We start from the raw sequence: 19,565 nt of genomic DNA, 5'->3' as shown, positions 1-19,565 counted from the left end.
TATGACTGGGACTATTATCTACAACTTTGATTAGATTTTATTATGATAGCAGTAAAAACTGATGGGTTATGTTAGTATGAGACTGTGTTTTTTCTTCAAGCAAAAGAGGTCTGCAGAATTGTATAATCAAAATTGCAGTTGGAAATTATATTGAATAAAAAATGGATATTTTATTTTGGAAGAATAACAGCAGGTCAAAAAGGCTTTAATAACCAGATCCAGGTCTGCAGTTTCTTTGCACATGGATGAGGGAGGCTATGAAATGAGCAGAGTGGACATAACAAGGCATGTGGACACTGGCCTGGGTTGTAGGTGAACCCTGTCACTGGACCCCATGCCAGCCAACAGTCTCTTTTGGAAGAGCAAGAGGAGCCCTTCAGGTGTGCATTTAGGACCCTTCCTCACACTGAAAGGTTCCCATACTGTGGTGATGACACTAGTGATCCAAGAGGTAGAGAAGAGGTTAAATATTACTTGCTGCTAACAGGCAAGATGGCCCCATATCAAAAAAAAAAAAAAAAGAGAGAAAGAAAGAAACTGCCTGTTCTCAACTGGTTAAGGGGAAAGGGTGAATAAATAAAACACAGGTAAATGGATGTTCATGTGTATACATGTGCATGTGTGTGTATCGGTATGCATAAACAGGGATAGGAAAAATCTATATTGATAAAGACGGTTTGGGACAAAATATTGAGTGAAAAAACCCTGTGAAACCTCAACGTTCAGAGAATGACCTCAGCTGTCAACAGTTAGTGGACTAATATTGATCAGCTCCAAACAGTAAAAACAATGACAGCTCTTCATATAAGACTCATCTTCCATGGAGCATAATGATGCGTGGGTCAGGAGCTGGGGTGGGGGCATGAATAACAACAGTTTGCTGTATCAGAATTCATTTCATTGCAAGTACTGCATTTCAGCAAAGGGAGCCCGCTGACCCTGCAGCAGCCGCACAAGGTCTTTGCTGCCTTGCTTCAGTGCTTTCTCTGATTGGCCTTCTTCAATTCCATCTTCCAGGTTAATAATAAAAGCTTCCAGTTCTTTTGCAAAAGTTCCAAGGTTAATGTAGGAAATTTTCAGTGAAAAACTTTTCCCACTACCTGGTTTGTTTCCAATAGTTCAGCATATGGCCTAGAATGTTCCCTGGCACACATTAGACAGAGCCCCCATTTCAAAAATACTCCCCGACCACCACCACACCACACCACCACCGTGGTGCTCATTAGAACCAGGAGAATGACTTGCAAACTAAAGAGAAGAAACATATTTTTATTGGGTGGTTGTGTTGAAAGCTGCATCATTATGTCTATTATTTTTAAAAGACAGTATGCCTGAGTACAAAAATGGGTAGAAAGAGACAATAAATTGAAGGTGAGGATAATCTCTTTTGAGCCTTACATACTATTTTATTTTAATATGTTCAATTGACACATCTGTTCCGTAATGGACAGAGGACATGTCTAGAGGCTTGGACCTCACTTTAGCTCTGTGTGTGGAGGAGTCAGGCTCTGTTATGCCATCTCCTACAACATGCAGAGAAATAACCAGAAATATGGCTCTTCAAAATTTAATGCAAAACAGTAAAGAACACTCCACTCTTTGTGGAGGGGAAGCCTCTTGTTTATTTCCTTTAAGCATTTTTTCACTTCTTCCTTTTTTTTTTTCCCCAAACTACACGCACTCATTTTAACCTGCCCTAAATCAGCCAGCCTATTATCTGGCACTTCAACCTCTACTCACCCCTGTTAAGTCATTACTAAACAGACTGTTATTACATGCAAGGAAAATGGAATAGGTGAATGAGACATGATAATGTACCCTTCTGACAGGAAGCCCTAACTCAGAGTTAGTAGAGTTAGTGGCTTCCTGAGGGATGTCTGAATGAATAGTGAAGTTAACCTGGTAAAATGTATAAGCATTTTCAGAAAATAACACTAAGTCTTGTTCACCTCTGTGGATGAGGCCTAGGAGATTCCTCAAAAGAAATCTGAGCCCACCTGCTTCTTGGCTCTGCCCTTCCATTTCTTCCACACTTTGTTTTCCCTCTGGACCATTTTCATCTTTCAAGAAAACCACAGAGGAAAAAAAATTACATCAAGTCAATTTATGAAATATCTCTTTATGGCTAATATGCAGCATTGAAATTAATAACCAATGTAGCATGACTCCCCATAAAGCAAGCCAGAGAGATGAATCAGAGGCATGAAACAGAAAAATTACCTACATAAATAGGTGCACTTATACTCGTCCCTTTGCACACGATTTGCTTGATGAAATGTTGAACTGCAGTAAACAAAATTCACTCAGCAGTCCTAGTTACATCTCTCTCCTTGCACAGCATTTCCCAAAATGCAATACAGATTTTAAATCCAATCTTTTCTCCCTTGACTCAAGCAATCTACACTGTGTAAAAAATTTGGTTAAGTTTCTGTGCCCTTTATATTTCTGTTTGATCTATGTTGCAAAAATATCTATTTTTACTTAACTTATGCATCAAAGCCTAACATATCTATGCTATAAAATATTTTGTCTTGAACAAATTATGCTGGTCAAGTTTACACTATAGTACATAAATCCTTAAAAAATAAATAACTGAGAAGGTGTAATGGTGCCTATACACTAGAAACTAGCTAAAATTGTCTTTTGGATTAAAATGTATAATATAGATCTGTGAATTTATATGTATAAAAACAAATTTTTCAAAGGCAAAGAAAGACATATTTTATAACTTATTGCTGGGAGGCTTTCCAAACCTCTTTTTGTTTGGAAAAATATTTTTAATGATAAATTTACATAAAGACACAAACAAAATATAAAACATGTAGTCAAAGTGCATAGAACAGAGAAGCAGAAGTTACCAGCATATATTATTGTGGGTTAAACATGGCTACAGATCCTTTGTCTCTCAGGAAGTAGAATCTCTCTCTTCTTCCCTTTAATCTGGACTGGTTCTGTAAATTGTTTAGATCAATGAAATGGGGAAGTGATATTCTGGGTGATCCAAGGCAAGGCCTTAGAGGACTAGCAGCTTCTACTTCTCCCTCTGGGAAGCCAGCCATCATTCTTTAAAGATACTCAGGCTAGCCTAGCAAATGGAAAGAGGCACACGGAGAGGAAGAAGGGCCATGTGGCAGAGCAAGGAGGGGCCAGGTGTGTGAGCGAAGCCTTCTCAAAACCCTCTAACCCGGCCCAGCTGCCAGCTAAATGATGGCCTCAGCCAAAGACACAAAGAGCAGAAGAATCACCCAGCTGAGCCCTTTTAAAGTTCCTGATCCACTACCAGGCCAGATTTCTTAATCTTGTTTTGTTTAAGTGTTTTTAGTTTTGTTTTTAAGATTTTTAGTTATTTATTTTTAGAGAGAGGAAGGGAAGAAGAAAGAGAGGGAGGGAAACATCAATGTGTGGTTGTCTCTAGTGTGCCCCCTACTGGAGACCTGGCCTGTAACCCAGGCATGTGCCCTGACTGGGAATCAAACCAGCGACCCTTCGGTTCACAGGTTGGAGCTCAGTCCACTGAACCATGTCAGCCAGGGCCATTAGGTGTTTCAACCCACCATCTGCTACTACTACCAGCTCCTAATCTAGAGGCAAGAGGACGGTTTTTCCCCAGAGGAGAACTCAACTAGTAGAGCTAAAACAGGAGCTTCAGAGATGGAAAGGGGAAATATGTCTCTGAAAAGCTCTGAAAAATAACCTACTGAACTGAGTACCTGGATGAAGGAAAAAGTTTATTATACAATGGCAAAAAGTAAATGCATAGATAAAAAGAATGACAGTGGGGAAGGAATGCTATCAGTGAATATGTTAAGTATGGACAAAATTCCCTCTGCCCTGCACTGTGCGATTTGTCACAAGGGACAACTTCTGGGGCACCTCATAAACTTTACTATGAGAGCCTGGGGCAGCTCTGTAGCTACCTAAATCCAATGTTCTCACCTGTGTTTTTATAAGTACCACAGGTGATCTGACATTTTCTCTCTTCTGGTTCTCCGAGTGGGTGACAGCATTGGCTTTTGTTCTAGGAATGAAATAGCCATCACTGCTTTTCTGGCTGCCTTAATAAGGCCAAGTCGGTGCAGGAGCATGTGTCAGAAACATAGGTGAGTGTTTCCCCTCCTCCTCTCATCAAATGCACTCAGAGTCAAGCAGGAAAAATCTGCCAGCTTTTCTGTCTCACCCAACAAGCAGATCTTTTAACACAGATTTCACAGTAGGCTTGAAGCCTACAGTGACACGCTGCCTTTAAAATTAGTCTGATTACCACATCTCTATGGAGTGGGGCTAAAAAGCTTTCTTGTGAGGAGAGGAAGAAAAGAAGGAAAAGAGAAACAACAATTAAGTAATAGGAAAGTGAGAAATTGGTTCCAGCAGTTCTAAATGCATGAAAAATAAATTCATGGTCAGACCCCAAGTCCAGCTTTGTAATAAAACCCAATCTGGCTGTCTTCCTAGTCTACTGTTGCTGTGTGTTTTACTTTTATCCTTGCGCGCTCTCCCATTCCCTAACGCAACCACATGCCTGGCATGCTTTTGTTTTCCACTTTGAGTCTTGGCTGCACAGTGTTCTAGTTATAGTAGTTCTGCCTTTGGGCAGAAAACTCAAGAGACAGTTGGAATTTTTATCACAGAGTATGTGTCTTCTAGAAATTTGCTGGATTTGCCATTTGAGTAACATGCCCTCAAATGAGAAGGTTCAGATATATTGCTTTCATCAATTTCCAAAGACATTCATCTGCAAATCCAGCAGGGGGAACCAGTGTAGAAGTCTTGCTTTCAAAACCCACTTTGTGCATTCTTGGGCAATTAGATTAGCATTCATTTCACTCTCTGTTAAAAAGACGGTTTGGCCAGCATATAACTTTCCATCCATTTTAAATGCCTCAAATGCGTGAGTTCTTAGTGAAACAGTGGGCTTCTACTGATAGGAAAAAAAAATCCCATTACACAGTTACCCATAAGGATTTTATATGGACAATCTTTCCTTTTATCAGCCTTGTCTGTCTAGCTATTGTCACAGGAAGCACATAAACAATAAAAGTTGAGTAGAGTAGGGAATCTAAATGTGTGGTTTTTAGAAGGGATTTTAAAAGGCTCATAATAAACGTGAAGAAATACAGGGAAGTGACATGCTATTTCATTAACTTAAAAAATGTTGCTCAGAAGCTAAATTCTCTTAGTTAATATACTAAAAGGTCATGTATTTATTTCAGATGATAAATTTCCACAGCACTCATGTGGTGTGTTACATAATACTTTACTTTCCTATGCCCCAAAGCACAGTAATCTGTGAGAATTCTAGTTGTGGCATCCTTTTTGTTTTTCCATATTAGGACCCTGCTCCTCACTGTTTCAACCCATATATACTGAGCATATACTCAGTGCAAGATATCTGAGAAATTTTTATAGAAATAAAAATAATAGACTCCTGCTGCAACATAAATTTATAGAAGCAGAAGGAATGTACCATTGGTTGGATGATGATAAGAATGCAGTCCATGTGTAATACTATGTGGAAGAGTTTTCCAAGGGCAAAGTCTCAATGTCACGGCCACAAATTATTTTCCTGATATTTGTGGTTTCTTTATGAACTGTATATGGGGATGGAAAGTAAATCAGAGCAAATCCATCTCTGCCATTGGGGAAACAACCTGTTGCTTTTGATTGCTGGCGTACTATTACCATTTCTCTTAAAGGTCCCAATATTTCTGCACATAAACAGAGCATAGACGATTGAAATACAGTGGTTTGAAGATTGGATTATAGATCCCCATTCTTCAGTCCTATACTGGATTATAATCTCTGACCTCCCACAGTAGGCAGAGAATATTTCCTGCTCCATTGATGCTGGACTTGATTCCAAGTGCCTTTATTTGGCTAATGAAATATTAGTGGACCTGATGTGAGCAGGAGGCTGAAATGTGCTACATAATTGAACTTGGGACTTGTGTTCCTGACATTTGTCTGACAAGAAATCCCTTTAGCACTGGTTTAAAGAAGACGAGAGATGTGTGGGTCAGGCTTGAACTCAGTTTATTAGTTTAGCCACAGTTTGGAGCTAAATCCAGGCAACTCATGTCTTGAAACAAAACTGCCCAGCAGAGCACAACTTACACTTGCTGAGCTACAGTCAACCTGCAAACCTGTGATCACAAGAATAAATATTTTTGTTGTAAGGCAGTGCATTCTGGGGTGATTTGTTATGCAGTATCATTGTGAAATAGCTGATTAATACAAATCACCAAATGCTATATTGATTTTTTTTTAGCTCAGGAGTGGTCAAAGATATTTTTAAGTTGACGTTTTTTATTTATAAAAAATAGTTTTAAATTTTGCATTTTGCCACCCAGGTACATTTTTATCTTGCATATTTCAAAATTCCCTAGAAGATACACACTTGAAAAATAAATACAGCTTATACAAGGGAGGCATTCTCTCAAAAAGTAAGTACTGCCATTTGCAATGTTTGTATTTTATGTAGAAGAGCCACGTGGGCAGCAGGGTGTCAGTTAACACCAGCTAACATTTATTGAATAGTGGTTATGTTCTATTCAGTGCTTAAGTGCTTTGCATAGGTTATCAAATTTAATTGTCACAACTACTCAGTGAGATAGGCGTTATTATTACCCACATTATATGAATATGGAAAATGAAGTACAGAAATGTTAACTAAGTTGCATAATATCTCACAGGTAGGAAGTGCTGGCAATGGGGTTTCAACCCAGTCAACTGATGTGAGAACCCCCTATTGCTTCCCTAGAAAGGTAACTGATATATGTGTTTGGGTAAGATATTTAAATTATGGGTAAGCAAAAATCTGGGGAAATGGTACTTAATATAAAAATATAATATGAAAACTGAGCTGTAATCTCATACAGATTAACACAGAGCACTAAGAATATGAATTCAGCTCTCTGATACTTAGTCCAAGAGAGTGCAATGCTGTAACTCCAGCATTAACTTGTCTTTTTAATGCCAAAGATATTTTTGTTTTGGTATAATTTTAAACAACAGAAAGTTACAAGAAACTGTATGGTTTTCGGAACCATTTGAGAGCAAGTCGGGACATAATCACCCCCTAATCACTCCCATCAGCCCTGAATAGTTTTAGTACATATTTTCTACAAACAAGAGCATTCTCTTCAATAACCATAGTGCAACTGTTGACATCAGATTAGCACTGATGACATTCCTACTATCTAAACCATAGACCACATTCAAGTTTTGCCAATTTTCCAATAATATCTTTCATAGCAATCAAGGATCACATACTGCATTTAGTTGTCATGTCTCTTTAATAGCCTTTAATCTGAGACAGATACGTCTCCCCAGCCCAAGCCCATCTCTGTGCTGGGTGTCTGCCCTCTCTTCCACCTCCCCCACTTCAGTGTGAACACCAGCATTGCTCAGCTCTGCTTAATGGCTTTAGGAAGGAAGGAAGGAAGGAAGGAAGGAAGGAAGGAAGGAAGGAAGGAAGGAAGGAAGGAAGGAAGGAAGGAAGGAAACAGAAAGATAAAAGAAAGAAAAGAAAGAAAGAGAGAAAGGGAAGGAGGGAGAGGAGAGAAAGGAGGGTAGGTTAGTTCTAACCATTTAAACATTTTGTTCCGGAACTGTCACCAGTTGATTGAGCTATTTTAATAGACTCATTATAGAAAAGTAAGTTCCTGAGTTGGCTGCCTCATTATTCTAATGCCTCACATGCCTCTTTAAGTGCAGATAAAAAGAAGTGTACAGTGACCATTTAACATGAGTGGTAGCTGCTGCTTCCTAGGGACTTCTTAGGCATCAGGTATTTATGCACTTACACACCTTAACCACATTACCATGAAATTACAGCAGTCTTATTGAGTTGAACTTTTATTTACATTTTTACAAATGAAGAAATCAAGGCTGTGGGGGGTCAGGTAACTTCCCCAAAGTCCCACAATTAGTGGTAGAACTGGGACTAAACTCAAGTTCAGATATGCCAAAGCCTGAGGTCTTTTTTTCTTGCCTTGCATATTCCTGTGACCTCTTCTGACCTTTGAGAGCTAAATTGTAACTTCTTGGCTGAGAGGGATGCCCTTGTTTTTCCTGTGGCATCCTCAGCACCCAGCACAGTGTCTAAAATCCTGAGGGTCTCTACAAGTACTTGTCGTGATTTTAAGAAAGGAACATCATTTTCCCCTGAGCAGTAATTATTATTATTTTTTTGCTTGAACCATATTTTAGTTCTCAACGTGGAAAATGACCTAGTGTCCATTGAGCCTCTGGTCGAACCTCATTAAATAGTGCATTAGTTTTAAAATGTCACGTCTCTTTGGTTACACATAATGGCTCTTAAAAGTCAAATGCAGTGACGTTTAGGGAGCACACATAGTTAAAGTCCATCTGCTTTCATCACTCCTGGTCCAGCCTCCATCCTCTCTCTCCTGGGTTGTGGCAATGGCTCCCAACATGTTTTTCTCCTTCAGCTCTGTCCTCTAAGTCTAGTCTCAACCTGGAAGTCAGATCATACCATTTCCCTGCTCTAATGATCTACAGTGCCCAAAGGCATCAAGGTCCTGTGTGCTGAAGATTCCTATTGTTTTCCTGTCTTGACTTCTTTCTAGCCTCCTCCCCACTCCGTGTGCTGCAGCCACACTGGCCTCTGTGCTGTTCCTCCTGCACACAAGCATCTCTGCTCTCCCTGTCATTGCACTGTCCATTTCCTCTGCCCGGAGTGGTTTTCCCCAGGTCCTTTAAGTCTTTGCTCGGATGTCCCCTTTACAATGAGGTCTATATTGAACACTCCATTTAAAATGATGGAATCTCCCCAGCCCCACACCCTCCATCCTCCTTATCCTGATCTACGTTTTATTTATTTACTTTTTAAATTATTTATCATCATATATATTTTTTAGGTATTATATTCATTGTTTATGTCTATCTGGTCCCAAGGCAAGGATAAATGCCTCCAAGGCAAGGATCTTTGTTTGCTGCATTACCTGATGTCTCCTAACTACCTAGAAGGAGCACATGGTAGGTGTTCAATAAATACTCGTCAATTAATGAAATATGCTCTTCCCTTACTTGATCTTACATGGCTACCCCACAAATTAATCAGGAAAAAATTGCCTTCTATTCCAAGATTATCAGGAATATATTAACGGGATGTAAGGTTACTTATAAAATATAAGGTTGCTTATGTAATATAAGGTTCATACAACATGTACAATAGACACAGGATATTGTTATACTACACCTATTGCCATTTTGTGTTCTTACTGAAGCAGTTGGCTAAGAGGAGGAAACACTTCCCCAGGCCAGTGGGCATTATCTGTGGAACTTGTTATAATACAGTTATCTATATGGAGACTTAGAATCCTTTGAGAAGGTGGTAGGACAGGTGCAGTCAATTTGGGGAAATGCTGAGCAGTGCTGTCCTGGCTGCTAGCCCCAGTTCTACTCAGAATAAATTCAAATGTTATCACAAGCATGCCTCACTTACAAAGTGTATGTGTGCCTTACGAGGTAGTCTTCAACTATAGACAGAGAAGACAGTCATCTCGGTCCTGTCTTTTTAAAAGAATGTCCTCGAGCAGCATACGTGTCCAGTAGAGAGAAGAGAAAATAATTGTACCTGATATTTTAATGCATGTTTGTCTGTCAAGGGAGACCAAAGTATGACACATGTTTAAAGAAAAGAAACACATGAGACAGTGATGTGCAACTGTCCCTTCCATATATTTTGTATGATGATAAGTAGAGTGCCCAGTGTTCAGTAAGGAACTCAACAAACATCTGCTGAGGGCCTGAACTCTGTAACATTTCTACATTGAAGGTATAGCCCTGGCATACCAAAACGTGGCATGGCACACCTTGCTATAAAAATAGCAGAAGGCAATGTACCAAGGAACTATTTTCAATATCACGCATACCCTCTTAATAGATAACATATGGTTCTCCCACATGGCATGTTAAAACAAATACTTCTACTCTGATACAGTTAGTTTTTAATCCAAGGATTTCCAAATAATTTACAAACACTATTCATTAGCACAGTCATCCCTGGGGAAGGTTCAGCGTCTTGCTCAGCATTTACAGAGATACAAAACATCCTGCATACAATCAATGCCCATTATGGAGTGGCAACAATAAGAACTATATTAATGTGGCTTTTTCTAAGATTGGGAAATGAAGGAATGAGAATTAAGCAATTTTTCCAAAGATTTCTATTGACTTCATGGTGTAACTAGGGCTAGAAATCAACTTATGCTTATGCTTATGGCTATTCTAGTAGTTGACCTAAGCTGGTTAATTGACCATATGGTACAATGGTTTTCAGGTGTGCACACAGCTTTGCGTCCACACCATTAGTGGGAAAATTATCACTGGAGTAAAGTTATCACAATAGCATTACAGTGATTTCTTTGTGCTTTCTCACTCTTTTAAACACGACAACAGCATTTTGCCATTAACTTTAAGCCCTAGGGTTAAATTTCTTTCTAAAAACTATATTTGTCTATATTGTCATTTATGTTTCTAGATTGATATAACTGATATGCCTGTGCACTTGTTTCAAACAGACACACATTGTGCTGTGTGTGGATATTAAATATAGAACTGGCAAGAATAAATGTTGTTTTGCTACTTTATTGAAGAATAAAAAGTATATAAAAAGGTTCTTTGAATAAAAGAATCATTCCATGAATAAATTCAAAAGCTATTAGGTATTTTTGTCATCAATTAATGTTTGTTGAGCACCTACAAAGTTCAAGGTGGTGGAGAGGGGGTAAATTAGCCTGTTCGGAAGACAAAGCCTCTCCCTTTGGGATTTGACAAAATGAAGGTGGGTGGAATGGTTTCATAAGATATGCCAACCTAAATAAGGTAAAATTGAGCCTAAATACAATTATCCAGAGGAACATATAAAGTTTACCTCATATGTGTAAATCTGAATAAATGTTGGATGTTTGAGCTGAAATAAATGAGGACTATCTAAGTCGCCTGGTTATCCACTTTGTTTTATTGACATGGACCTTCAGGAAATCCCTGGTTAAAGATGTACGTGTGCTGAGGGCAGCTGTCCCTCAGGGAGGGGACAATTCAGTATACATATATTTGAAGTTGCAGGCAGGCCCACATTACCATAGGAAGTAAAAACCTTAATTTTTGTGTTTTATCACTTTCTCTCTTTGAAGTAGTTGCTCCTTCACTGTTGAAGCATGCTATTTTAAGTGGTAGAACTGATTTGGAATTTTGAAGTTTAGGATGAAAGCAATGTATAGGTTTTCTACAATTCATTATGAACATTTTATAAAAAATGTGTCCTCAATCAAATTATAATCCTATAGGTGATTAAAAATTGACAACCACTCCTACGCTTAATATTAACTATAAAAGCAACAGTGTTTTCTATATGTCTTTTATCGATCTAAAAGTTGCAGAATCCCAGTAATAGTTTTGTTTAACCAAATGCTTACTTAATAGCTATTTGACATTATACTAGAATAAATTTCAACATATTATTTCCTTTATTTCACATGAAAATAATTCACAAGGGCAGAAACCATACATCTTTAAGCAGAGAGAGCATATGTTTTATATGTGTGAAAATTTGGGCCCAGGAAGCTGTCTTCCCTCAAATCCAGTGCTTTCCCTCTAGAGGAATCTGGAGTAGTGGTTCTTAAACTTCTCTATGCATCAGCATCCCTTGGAGGGCTTGCTGACATACTGATTTCTGAGTTCTGGTTCAGCAGAGCTGGGTGAGGCCTGAGCATCTGCATCTCTAACAGTTCCCAGGTGACACTGTGGCTGCAGGTCTGGGCACTGCAGTTTGAGAACCACTGGTTCAGACTCTGGAGTACTAACTGGTACAAAAAGAAGGTAACATGTGATTTATTTTCATTCATTAAATATGGCTATTCGTAACTGATCCTTAGCTTCTTTAATATTGTCACTCATTTTCAAACTTCTGATTCTCTGTAGCCACTAGTTGAGTAATCCTTTGAGATTACAATATTTCTTAGTAGAAAGAAAAAAATTTAGACTTTTCATGAAATAAATCTATAAAATGTACCTTTTCAATTTCACTAACAATATAATTAAGTCACCTTTTTAAAAAATGTATTCATTATTGAACAAAACTTTGAGAAATTTTCCTCTGTTCTAGAGGCTGAGCCAGGTGCTACAGACAGAGAAACAAAGAGGGAGCCTCCTCCTGCCAGGAGCTCACTGAGGAGTCAGTGAGTGTCACACAACCCAGGTTAAGTACAACAAACCTTGTGCTGGACGAAGCAGGAAGGGCTGTGGGAGCTCTTAGAGGAAGCCCCTAAATTCAGTCCAGAGGGGTCAGGTAACTTTTCCAGAGGAGTCAGCATCCCAGCTAAGACCTCTATCATTGAGCAAATATTTATTGAGCACCCACTTTCTATCAGTCACTGTCTTTTTGAGCATTGTCACCCACTGTGACAGCAACTAGCCCAATGTGGCTATTGGGTACTTGAAATCTGGCACTTCCAAATTGAGAGTTCTGTAAATGTCAAATGCACATCAGATCTGTGAAGACAGCACAAGACGATGTAAAATACCTTAACATTTTTATATTGATTTCATGTCAGAATGACAATAGTTTGGCAATACTGGGTTAAAAAATATAGAGTTAAAATCAACATCACTTTTTCTCTTACTTTTTTAACATTGTTTCTCAAAAATTAAAAAATTACACATGCATTTTTTGACTCACATTTCATTTCTATTTAATGGCACTGCTCTAGAGATGGCTAGTGAGGCAAGAAGCTCTGGAGCTCAGTCCAGTGGTGCTGATAGATATTCTGGCTGGGGCCCTCAAATCCTGGCCTCTTTGTTCTTTGGCACTCATTTCTGATTTCTCTGCACAGCAGTGGCTTCTGCTTATGAACACCAGGGGCACTGTGCTTCAGGAATTTTTCTAGTCTCAATGTGATGATTATCTTAAGCAGACAATCTGGAAGCAGCCCTCAACCAATGATGGACGGGAGTAGGTGCCCCTTGAGGGGGACAGACAACTCTGTGGCATATCCCACATGGTCTCCCAGAGTTCTCCTTCAGGACCCAGTCCCAGCTGCCACAGGACAAGCTACTTGTTCATGAGCCTGTAACCTGTATTTGTTTCTTTTCTTTCCCAGTCTTGCTTCCCTGTGCTTTCCTCCTGGTGTTTCAGGGGATCACTCCTCAAATCAGCTGTTTGCCCTTCAATCCTTGATTTAGGATGTGCTTCTGGGTGACCTGATCTAAACCATTTTAAAATCAAGTAATTTCACAAATATATTATCCCCAATCTTGATACTTAATACTCATGGAGGGAAGTATAGGTTGCCAAGAGGACTTCTGATAAGGTCATAAGTTGGGGATTCCCCATGGAAAGGCATTTGAGCTGACAGGTTTAAATCATTTACTACATGAAATTCGTCAATAGAAATTAATGATGTAAAAAGAAAGGGAGAAATGAGTAAGTGTTACAGGTAGAGTGAAGAGCATGTGCAAAGACCCCTATGTGGGAAAGATGATGGTGCCATTCAAGATTGGAGGGTGACAAAGGGGCCTGAAGTGCAGATGGTGAGTGCCGCGAGATGGGACTAAATAGGAAGTATCCAGAAAAGGGGAAGTAGGATGAATTGAGAAAAGAAGGAATATTCCATGGGTTGAGCAATAAGACCCTGTTGAAAGTGAGCATTATGTTTGGGGAGTCACAGTGATTCAGCAGAGCTGGAGAAATGACAGCAGGGGGAGTGAAACAAGGAGAGAAGCCAGATGAAGAACAAGTGGTTATATTACGAAGAGCTTTGTTCCCGTTGGTACAAAAGGAGACACTTCCATGAAAGGAACTGGGGAGCCGTGGAAGAGCTCTCTCTCAAATGGCTGCTTTGTGGGATATGGATTGAGGAGAGATTCGAGGAGTAAAATCAACTGGCTTCGGTGAGGGGTTGGATGGAGGTGTGAAGGATGAGGAGTGATGCCAGCCTCTACCTCAAAAGCTCTGAATTATCCCATTGAACACTCTAACAACTTTGTGGTGCAGATATGACAACTGCTCCATTTTGTAGGTGAAGAAATGGTGTTTGGTTAGTTTAAATAATTCTTCTGAAGGCACCATCCCTAGTAGGGAGTAGAAAGAGAATCTGAGCCTTGGTCATCTGCCCCCAAAGTAAAATTTGTTAACCACCACAGTATAATTCTACCCAGAATTCTACCCAAGCATATAATCCAGGAAAATTGGAGATTAAGTAGTGATTACTGAGCCTGGGAATATAGGGAGCATGTTGGTTAGAGGTGCCCAGTAGACATGTACAGTAGAGATTTTCAGTAAATATGAAGGAAGCCAAATTGATGGAGAGGAAAAGTAGCCCAGTAGGAATCCTAAAATAATATCTAGAAATTTGTATGAAAAGCCTTTTCTTTCTTTCTTTCTTTTTTTTTTTTTTTTTACATAGTTATGCTATGTGCTAAAATTCCTGGTTAGCTTTCTTTTGTGACCTTGTCTTGGTTGTATGTTTTGACGGATGGTCTGAAATACTTGCTTCCAATATCTGTTCCCTGTCACAAATAGGAAAATATCTTACTGTAAGCCTTTCTGGCTGGCCTAAGCAAAAGAAGGTCTCTAACCTCTTTTATCCCACTTCTGCATATATTCTGTGACTTCTAGATCCATTGTAATTCCTCCTTCTACAAGTGTCGAATACCTGTATGATTTTTTCCCATCAAGCTGTCATTTAAGAAGACATCACTGCCATTTTCAACTTAGTATAAATTATTTTTATTTAATGATTAACTATCACCTCTCCCAAGACTACTATAACACTTTAACTATCTAGTATCCTTACCTATAACACTAGTTCTATAATTATACACTTAGCATCAAGACTTTCTGGTATTGAATTTAAATACTCCTAAATTTCTATTAGGCATCTTTAAAAAAAGGTGTTGGGTCTTACTTCCCTTTGAACAAACAAGATTATATATAACTCAGTGTGTGCCAGGACAATACCTGCAGGCAACGGATCATCTTTTTGAGATGATAATCACATTCTTAATAACCACCTGAAACAATTAGTCAACAGACTCAAGGACTAGGGAAAAATTGTCTAAGGTGGTTGATATTATTTTAGACAAGTTAATGTAAGTATCAGAAGCCACATCAAAAGACAAATAGGAACATCTGTTTCTTCTTTCCTGGTGGCAGAGTAGGCCACAGACAATTAAGTATTGCCATATGTACAATGCTATAGACATAAAACAACACATGAATGCCTAGCTGTACAGTATTCTGGTACATGCTTTGTTCTTTCTGCCAAACTGGTCAATTTGCAAAAGCTTGCCCTTATCTAATGCACTCTTTTGGATAACTCTAAAGGAATTCCAACTGTCTCCTCTTCACAGAAATATGTTTGGTAAAAATATGTATCAGAGAGCCCTGTGATCAATGAAAGAAATCTTTGCAAGTGACTGCATACATTTGAAATGGAAGTCAGTCTGTCTAGTGGACATTGGTCTATTCCCTCCCCCGTGTTCTAGGGACAGTCATTTAATGTGTTGAGCCCCTTCACACATTAACTAATGGAACCCCATGATCCAGCAGTGAATGCAGCAGGAAGCAATAGATAGAAATAGCTCAATGGTGAAGAGATGATGGAGCAAAACCAATAAGGACGACCGCAAGAGAATACTTGACCACTACAGCTTGAGAAAAGTTTTTAGGACTTTCTAACTTCTTGGCAGTTTGTTTACAGAATAAACAGGGAATAAATTAGCCTGTCTTTCCCTAGTTCTTATTACAAATGTCAGATGATCCTGGACATGGTAGAATCAATTTCCCTGTTTTACTCTGGAAGATGTATAGCTTCCAGAAGTGTCAAAATGGCCTTGAGTTTTTTATATTTATGTTGTGAATGTTTTCGTCAGAAAACTATGAAATAACAACATTGTAGTGAATGTTGCCTTGTGACTGCAAATGTCAATCAAAAACATGTCAAATTAGATAAAGCATGTTTCTAATCACATGGCACTGTTTGGACAAACAAGTACATGCATATACCACTTAAACCATTCAAACAAATGACAAGTAAATAATTTCCTCATCAACTAGCTATTCATTTATAAGTGGAATCATTTGCAAGAAAGAGTAATTACAGGAAGAAACATTATATATTCGAAATGAAAGATAACCCTTCAAAGTCTGTCATATTAAAGCTAATTGAATTATGATTTTGGTCAATTTTAATTACACTAATAATGAGTTTTACAAGTAAGTTTAAGAAGGTTAAACAAAGACTTAAAAACTGCAGTTATTATGATTAAAAAGCAAAAATATATACCAGATTCACTGCCCCTATAAAGAACTTCTTTTATACATAGCCCAAACTCCCCACTTTTGCAAGTTTACCATGTTTTCATGTAGCACTTAGAGTTAGCAATTTTGTAGTGCTACAGGCTTAGGCACAGTAGTAAAATAAGAAATCAGCACTACTTATCTGGGCTATATAAAACATTAAATATGATAAGCAGCTTTTAATTCCTCCTTTCAGTTTTTGCCTCTTCTTGTATGAATTCATTAATCATGTACATGTTAATATATTATTTTTCATTGACTCATGGGCTAAATACACTTTACTAATGTGCTGGGAAAATAAAAATACAGATTTTTAAAAAAGAATTTTCATCCAAGGATTTTGACTTCAGTTGCCAATAAAGACACAGGATGCTTTCTTTCAGGGGGGTCATTCACTATTGTTCATGAGGCATGCCCATATTAGAGAAGTCAGTGAAAACACAAAAGTTATCATATGAGAGGGTATTATTTTTCCCCATTAAAAGCCAATTCTGTCACAAACTCCCTAAACATCACTCTTGTCTTATAAAGTCTTTGCGGTGCCAATATTTAGTGAGCAGTAAGGAATACTTCCTGGCAGCCCATACATTCTTCACTCTGTTTATTGGAGAAGGTTATTGTTATTCATGTGATAGATAGAAATGCAAAATGAGTTCTCTGAGAGACCATAACCCTGCAGGTCCATAATTCTTCTCTGACAGTACCACATTAGTCATTTTAGTGACTTAATTTTTGAACCTGTTTCTGTTTCCCTGAAGGAATGAGAGAAATCCTATGCAAAATGTATCCAACCTGAGAAGAGAACTCTCAGGTTTTTCCCTCAAGTGAGAGAAATTAGAGACATGGAAAGGAGGCTCTGATTAACATGCCCGGGTGACAGGGAGAAGCACATCTAACTATCTCCCAAGGACACAATGAACATGTTTCTATGATTATTTTAGAGCAGAGATCAGCAAAATCCAGCCTGCAGCTCTGCTTTTATATGACCTGCATGCTAGGAATGGTTTTTACATTTTTAAAGAGTTGTAATAAAAACAAAGAAAAAATATGCGACAGAGACCACATGTGGCCTATGAAGCCAAAAATATTTCCGCATCTGGTCCTTTACGGACATGTGCTGACTCCTGTTTTAGGGCAACCTGATGAGATAGCAGGAGATAACTCGGCCTACAAAACCATGCGTCTAAACACCTTGTTGAGGAGCGATTATCCATATGGCATAGGAATTAGTCACTATAAAGATAAACTTCAACCCCCTCTTATCCACCAAAAACATTTCTTTCTTCAAGGCAGCAGGGTGCCTGTGTCTGACATGGTTTCCCTTATTTCAAGACCTCAGACAGTATTGAAAAGGACTTTTGTCTTAAACAGGAGTTTAAGTCAATAAGAGGATTTTATATTTGAGGAGTGCCCCAAAGGATATAAGGGCAGAGACACAGACAAAATATAAGAAAGTCTTAGAATAAAAACTAGAAAAATGGCTTGGAATTATGGTGATTTTAAAATTTGCCCACAAAATCTTAGATATTCCTCTCTTTAAGAGGTGAAACTTAATTTGCCTTTCCAGGAGTGGGTACTGAATTTAGGGATTTATTTCTAATTAATAGATTATGGCAGAGATGATGGAATGTCACCTTTGAGATTGAGTTACCAAAGGTTGCCACTTCTGTCTTGAACGTGCTCTCATTCCCTTGGGTCACTTGCTTGGAGGAAGCCAGCTGCCATGTCAGGAAGACACAGACTAACATACCGAGAGGCTCACATGTTGAAGAACTGAGTTTTCTGGCCAACAGGCAGCAAAAAAGTTCCCAGAGTCCACCTCTCTCAAGAGATGGTGTGTGGGAGAGAGTGTGGTGAGTGTATGGAGACACTGAGCTACAAGTATTATGTTTATTCCACCTTCATGTAGTTGTGGGTATGAAGCACCCATCATGGGTTGAGTCAATTTTAGTGTATTTAGGTCCTTTTCCTGTTACAAAAAAAGTTTGCTTTTATCTTCATAGATTGCATCTCTTCATGATCCAGCCCAGTCTATCAAATCATTCCTATTTTGTAGAAACTGATTTTTGAGTTTCTAAGTTCTGTACAGTAGGTTTTCTTCTCAGAAATCTCAACATTGTCTACATAGAGTTACCCTCTGTTCGCAGCTGTTCATTCCAGCATTCTTCTTTTTCCCTGCTTCCCCTCCACACTTACCTCCCTTTTCTGCTTCTTCACGCATCTTTTTTCTACCCATTCCCTAGATTTCTTGCCCTGTGCACTTCAGGATGTCACTGCCAGCAGAGAGCCTGCCTCTCTCCCACCCTCACACCCTTCTACCTGTAGCTCAAAGGGCCATGGAAGTTAAATGTCATTCCTGCTGATCTGATCTAGCCATCTCATGTGTACAAATTGGGGAACTGAATCTGATGCAAGAAGAATTTCAGAAACAACCTTCTTTGATGTTTGGCATTAAAATGTGTGCAGGGGTGTCCAACCTCTGGCCCAAGGGCCGTGTAAGCCCAGGATGGTTATGAATGTGGCACAACACAAAATCATAAATTTACTTAAAACATTGAGTTGTTTTGTTTTTTTTTGTGATTATGTGTTGCAATGTATTTAATGTGTGATCAAAGACAACTCTTCTTCCAGTGTGGCCCAGAGATGCCACAAGGTCAGACATCCCTATAATGGTCATCATCAGTTTTTCACGTCTTGAACATGTAATATTGTGATATAATGAGGAAGAGGTATTCAGTCTTTTTCCCCAGTTCCTGGCATAGAGCTCCTAAAATCCCTGCAATTTTCTTAGCAATAAGGGTAATAGGGTTATTTTTTGTCATACATAATAAGCTCTTTTCGATGATACCTGAGTTTATGCTAATGAGGTTACACTTGATGGGCTCTCAGACAGCTCCAGAATAGGGGATAGGATTGTTGTCAGAAGACCTACCTATGTTATTAGAAGGTTGGTACTTTCACCTCTGACCTCTGACCTCTGGGAGGGGCCAGGGGCTGGAGATTGAGTCCAATCACTAATTGTCAATGATTTAATCAATGTCTATGTAACAGAACCTTCATAAACCCCCTAAATAACAGGGATTGAAGACCTGCTAGGTTGGTGAATGCATCCACGTGCAGGAGGTGTCTTACCCCAACTCCACAGAAGTTCCTGCATTTGGGACCTTCTGTATTTCACCCTATGTACCTCTTCATCTGGCTGGTCCTTTGCCTCCTTTGTACTATTCTTTATAATAAACCA

General features: G+C 38.8%; 1 protein-coding gene across 1 annotated transcript in view; it reads right to left on the bottom strand.

Annotated features, from left to right (window-relative positions):
* MACROD2 (mono-ADP ribosylhydrolase 2) overlaps window positions 1-19,565 on the bottom strand; it is a 2,155,137-nt gene that overhangs the window by 109,057 nt on the left and 2,026,515 nt on the right. The window contains exon 12 of the mRNA XM_054574077.1: window positions 1,998-2,060. Within this exon, the coding sequence (XP_054430052.1) occupies window positions 1,998-2,060 (63 nt within the window). The remainder of the gene's footprint in view (window positions 1-1,997; window positions 2,061-19,565) is intronic.

The sequence above is a fragment of the Pteronotus mesoamericanus genome, unplaced genomic scaffold (assembly GCF_021234165.1).
Source record: "Pteronotus mesoamericanus isolate MK-2021 breed Mesoamerican mustached bat unplaced genomic scaffold, CSHL_Meso_final contig_25, whole genome shotgun sequence".
Taxonomy (NCBI): domain Eukaryota; kingdom Metazoa; phylum Chordata; class Mammalia; order Chiroptera; family Mormoopidae; genus Pteronotus; species Pteronotus mesoamericanus.
This window is presented reverse-complemented; position numbering and strand designations above follow the sequence as displayed.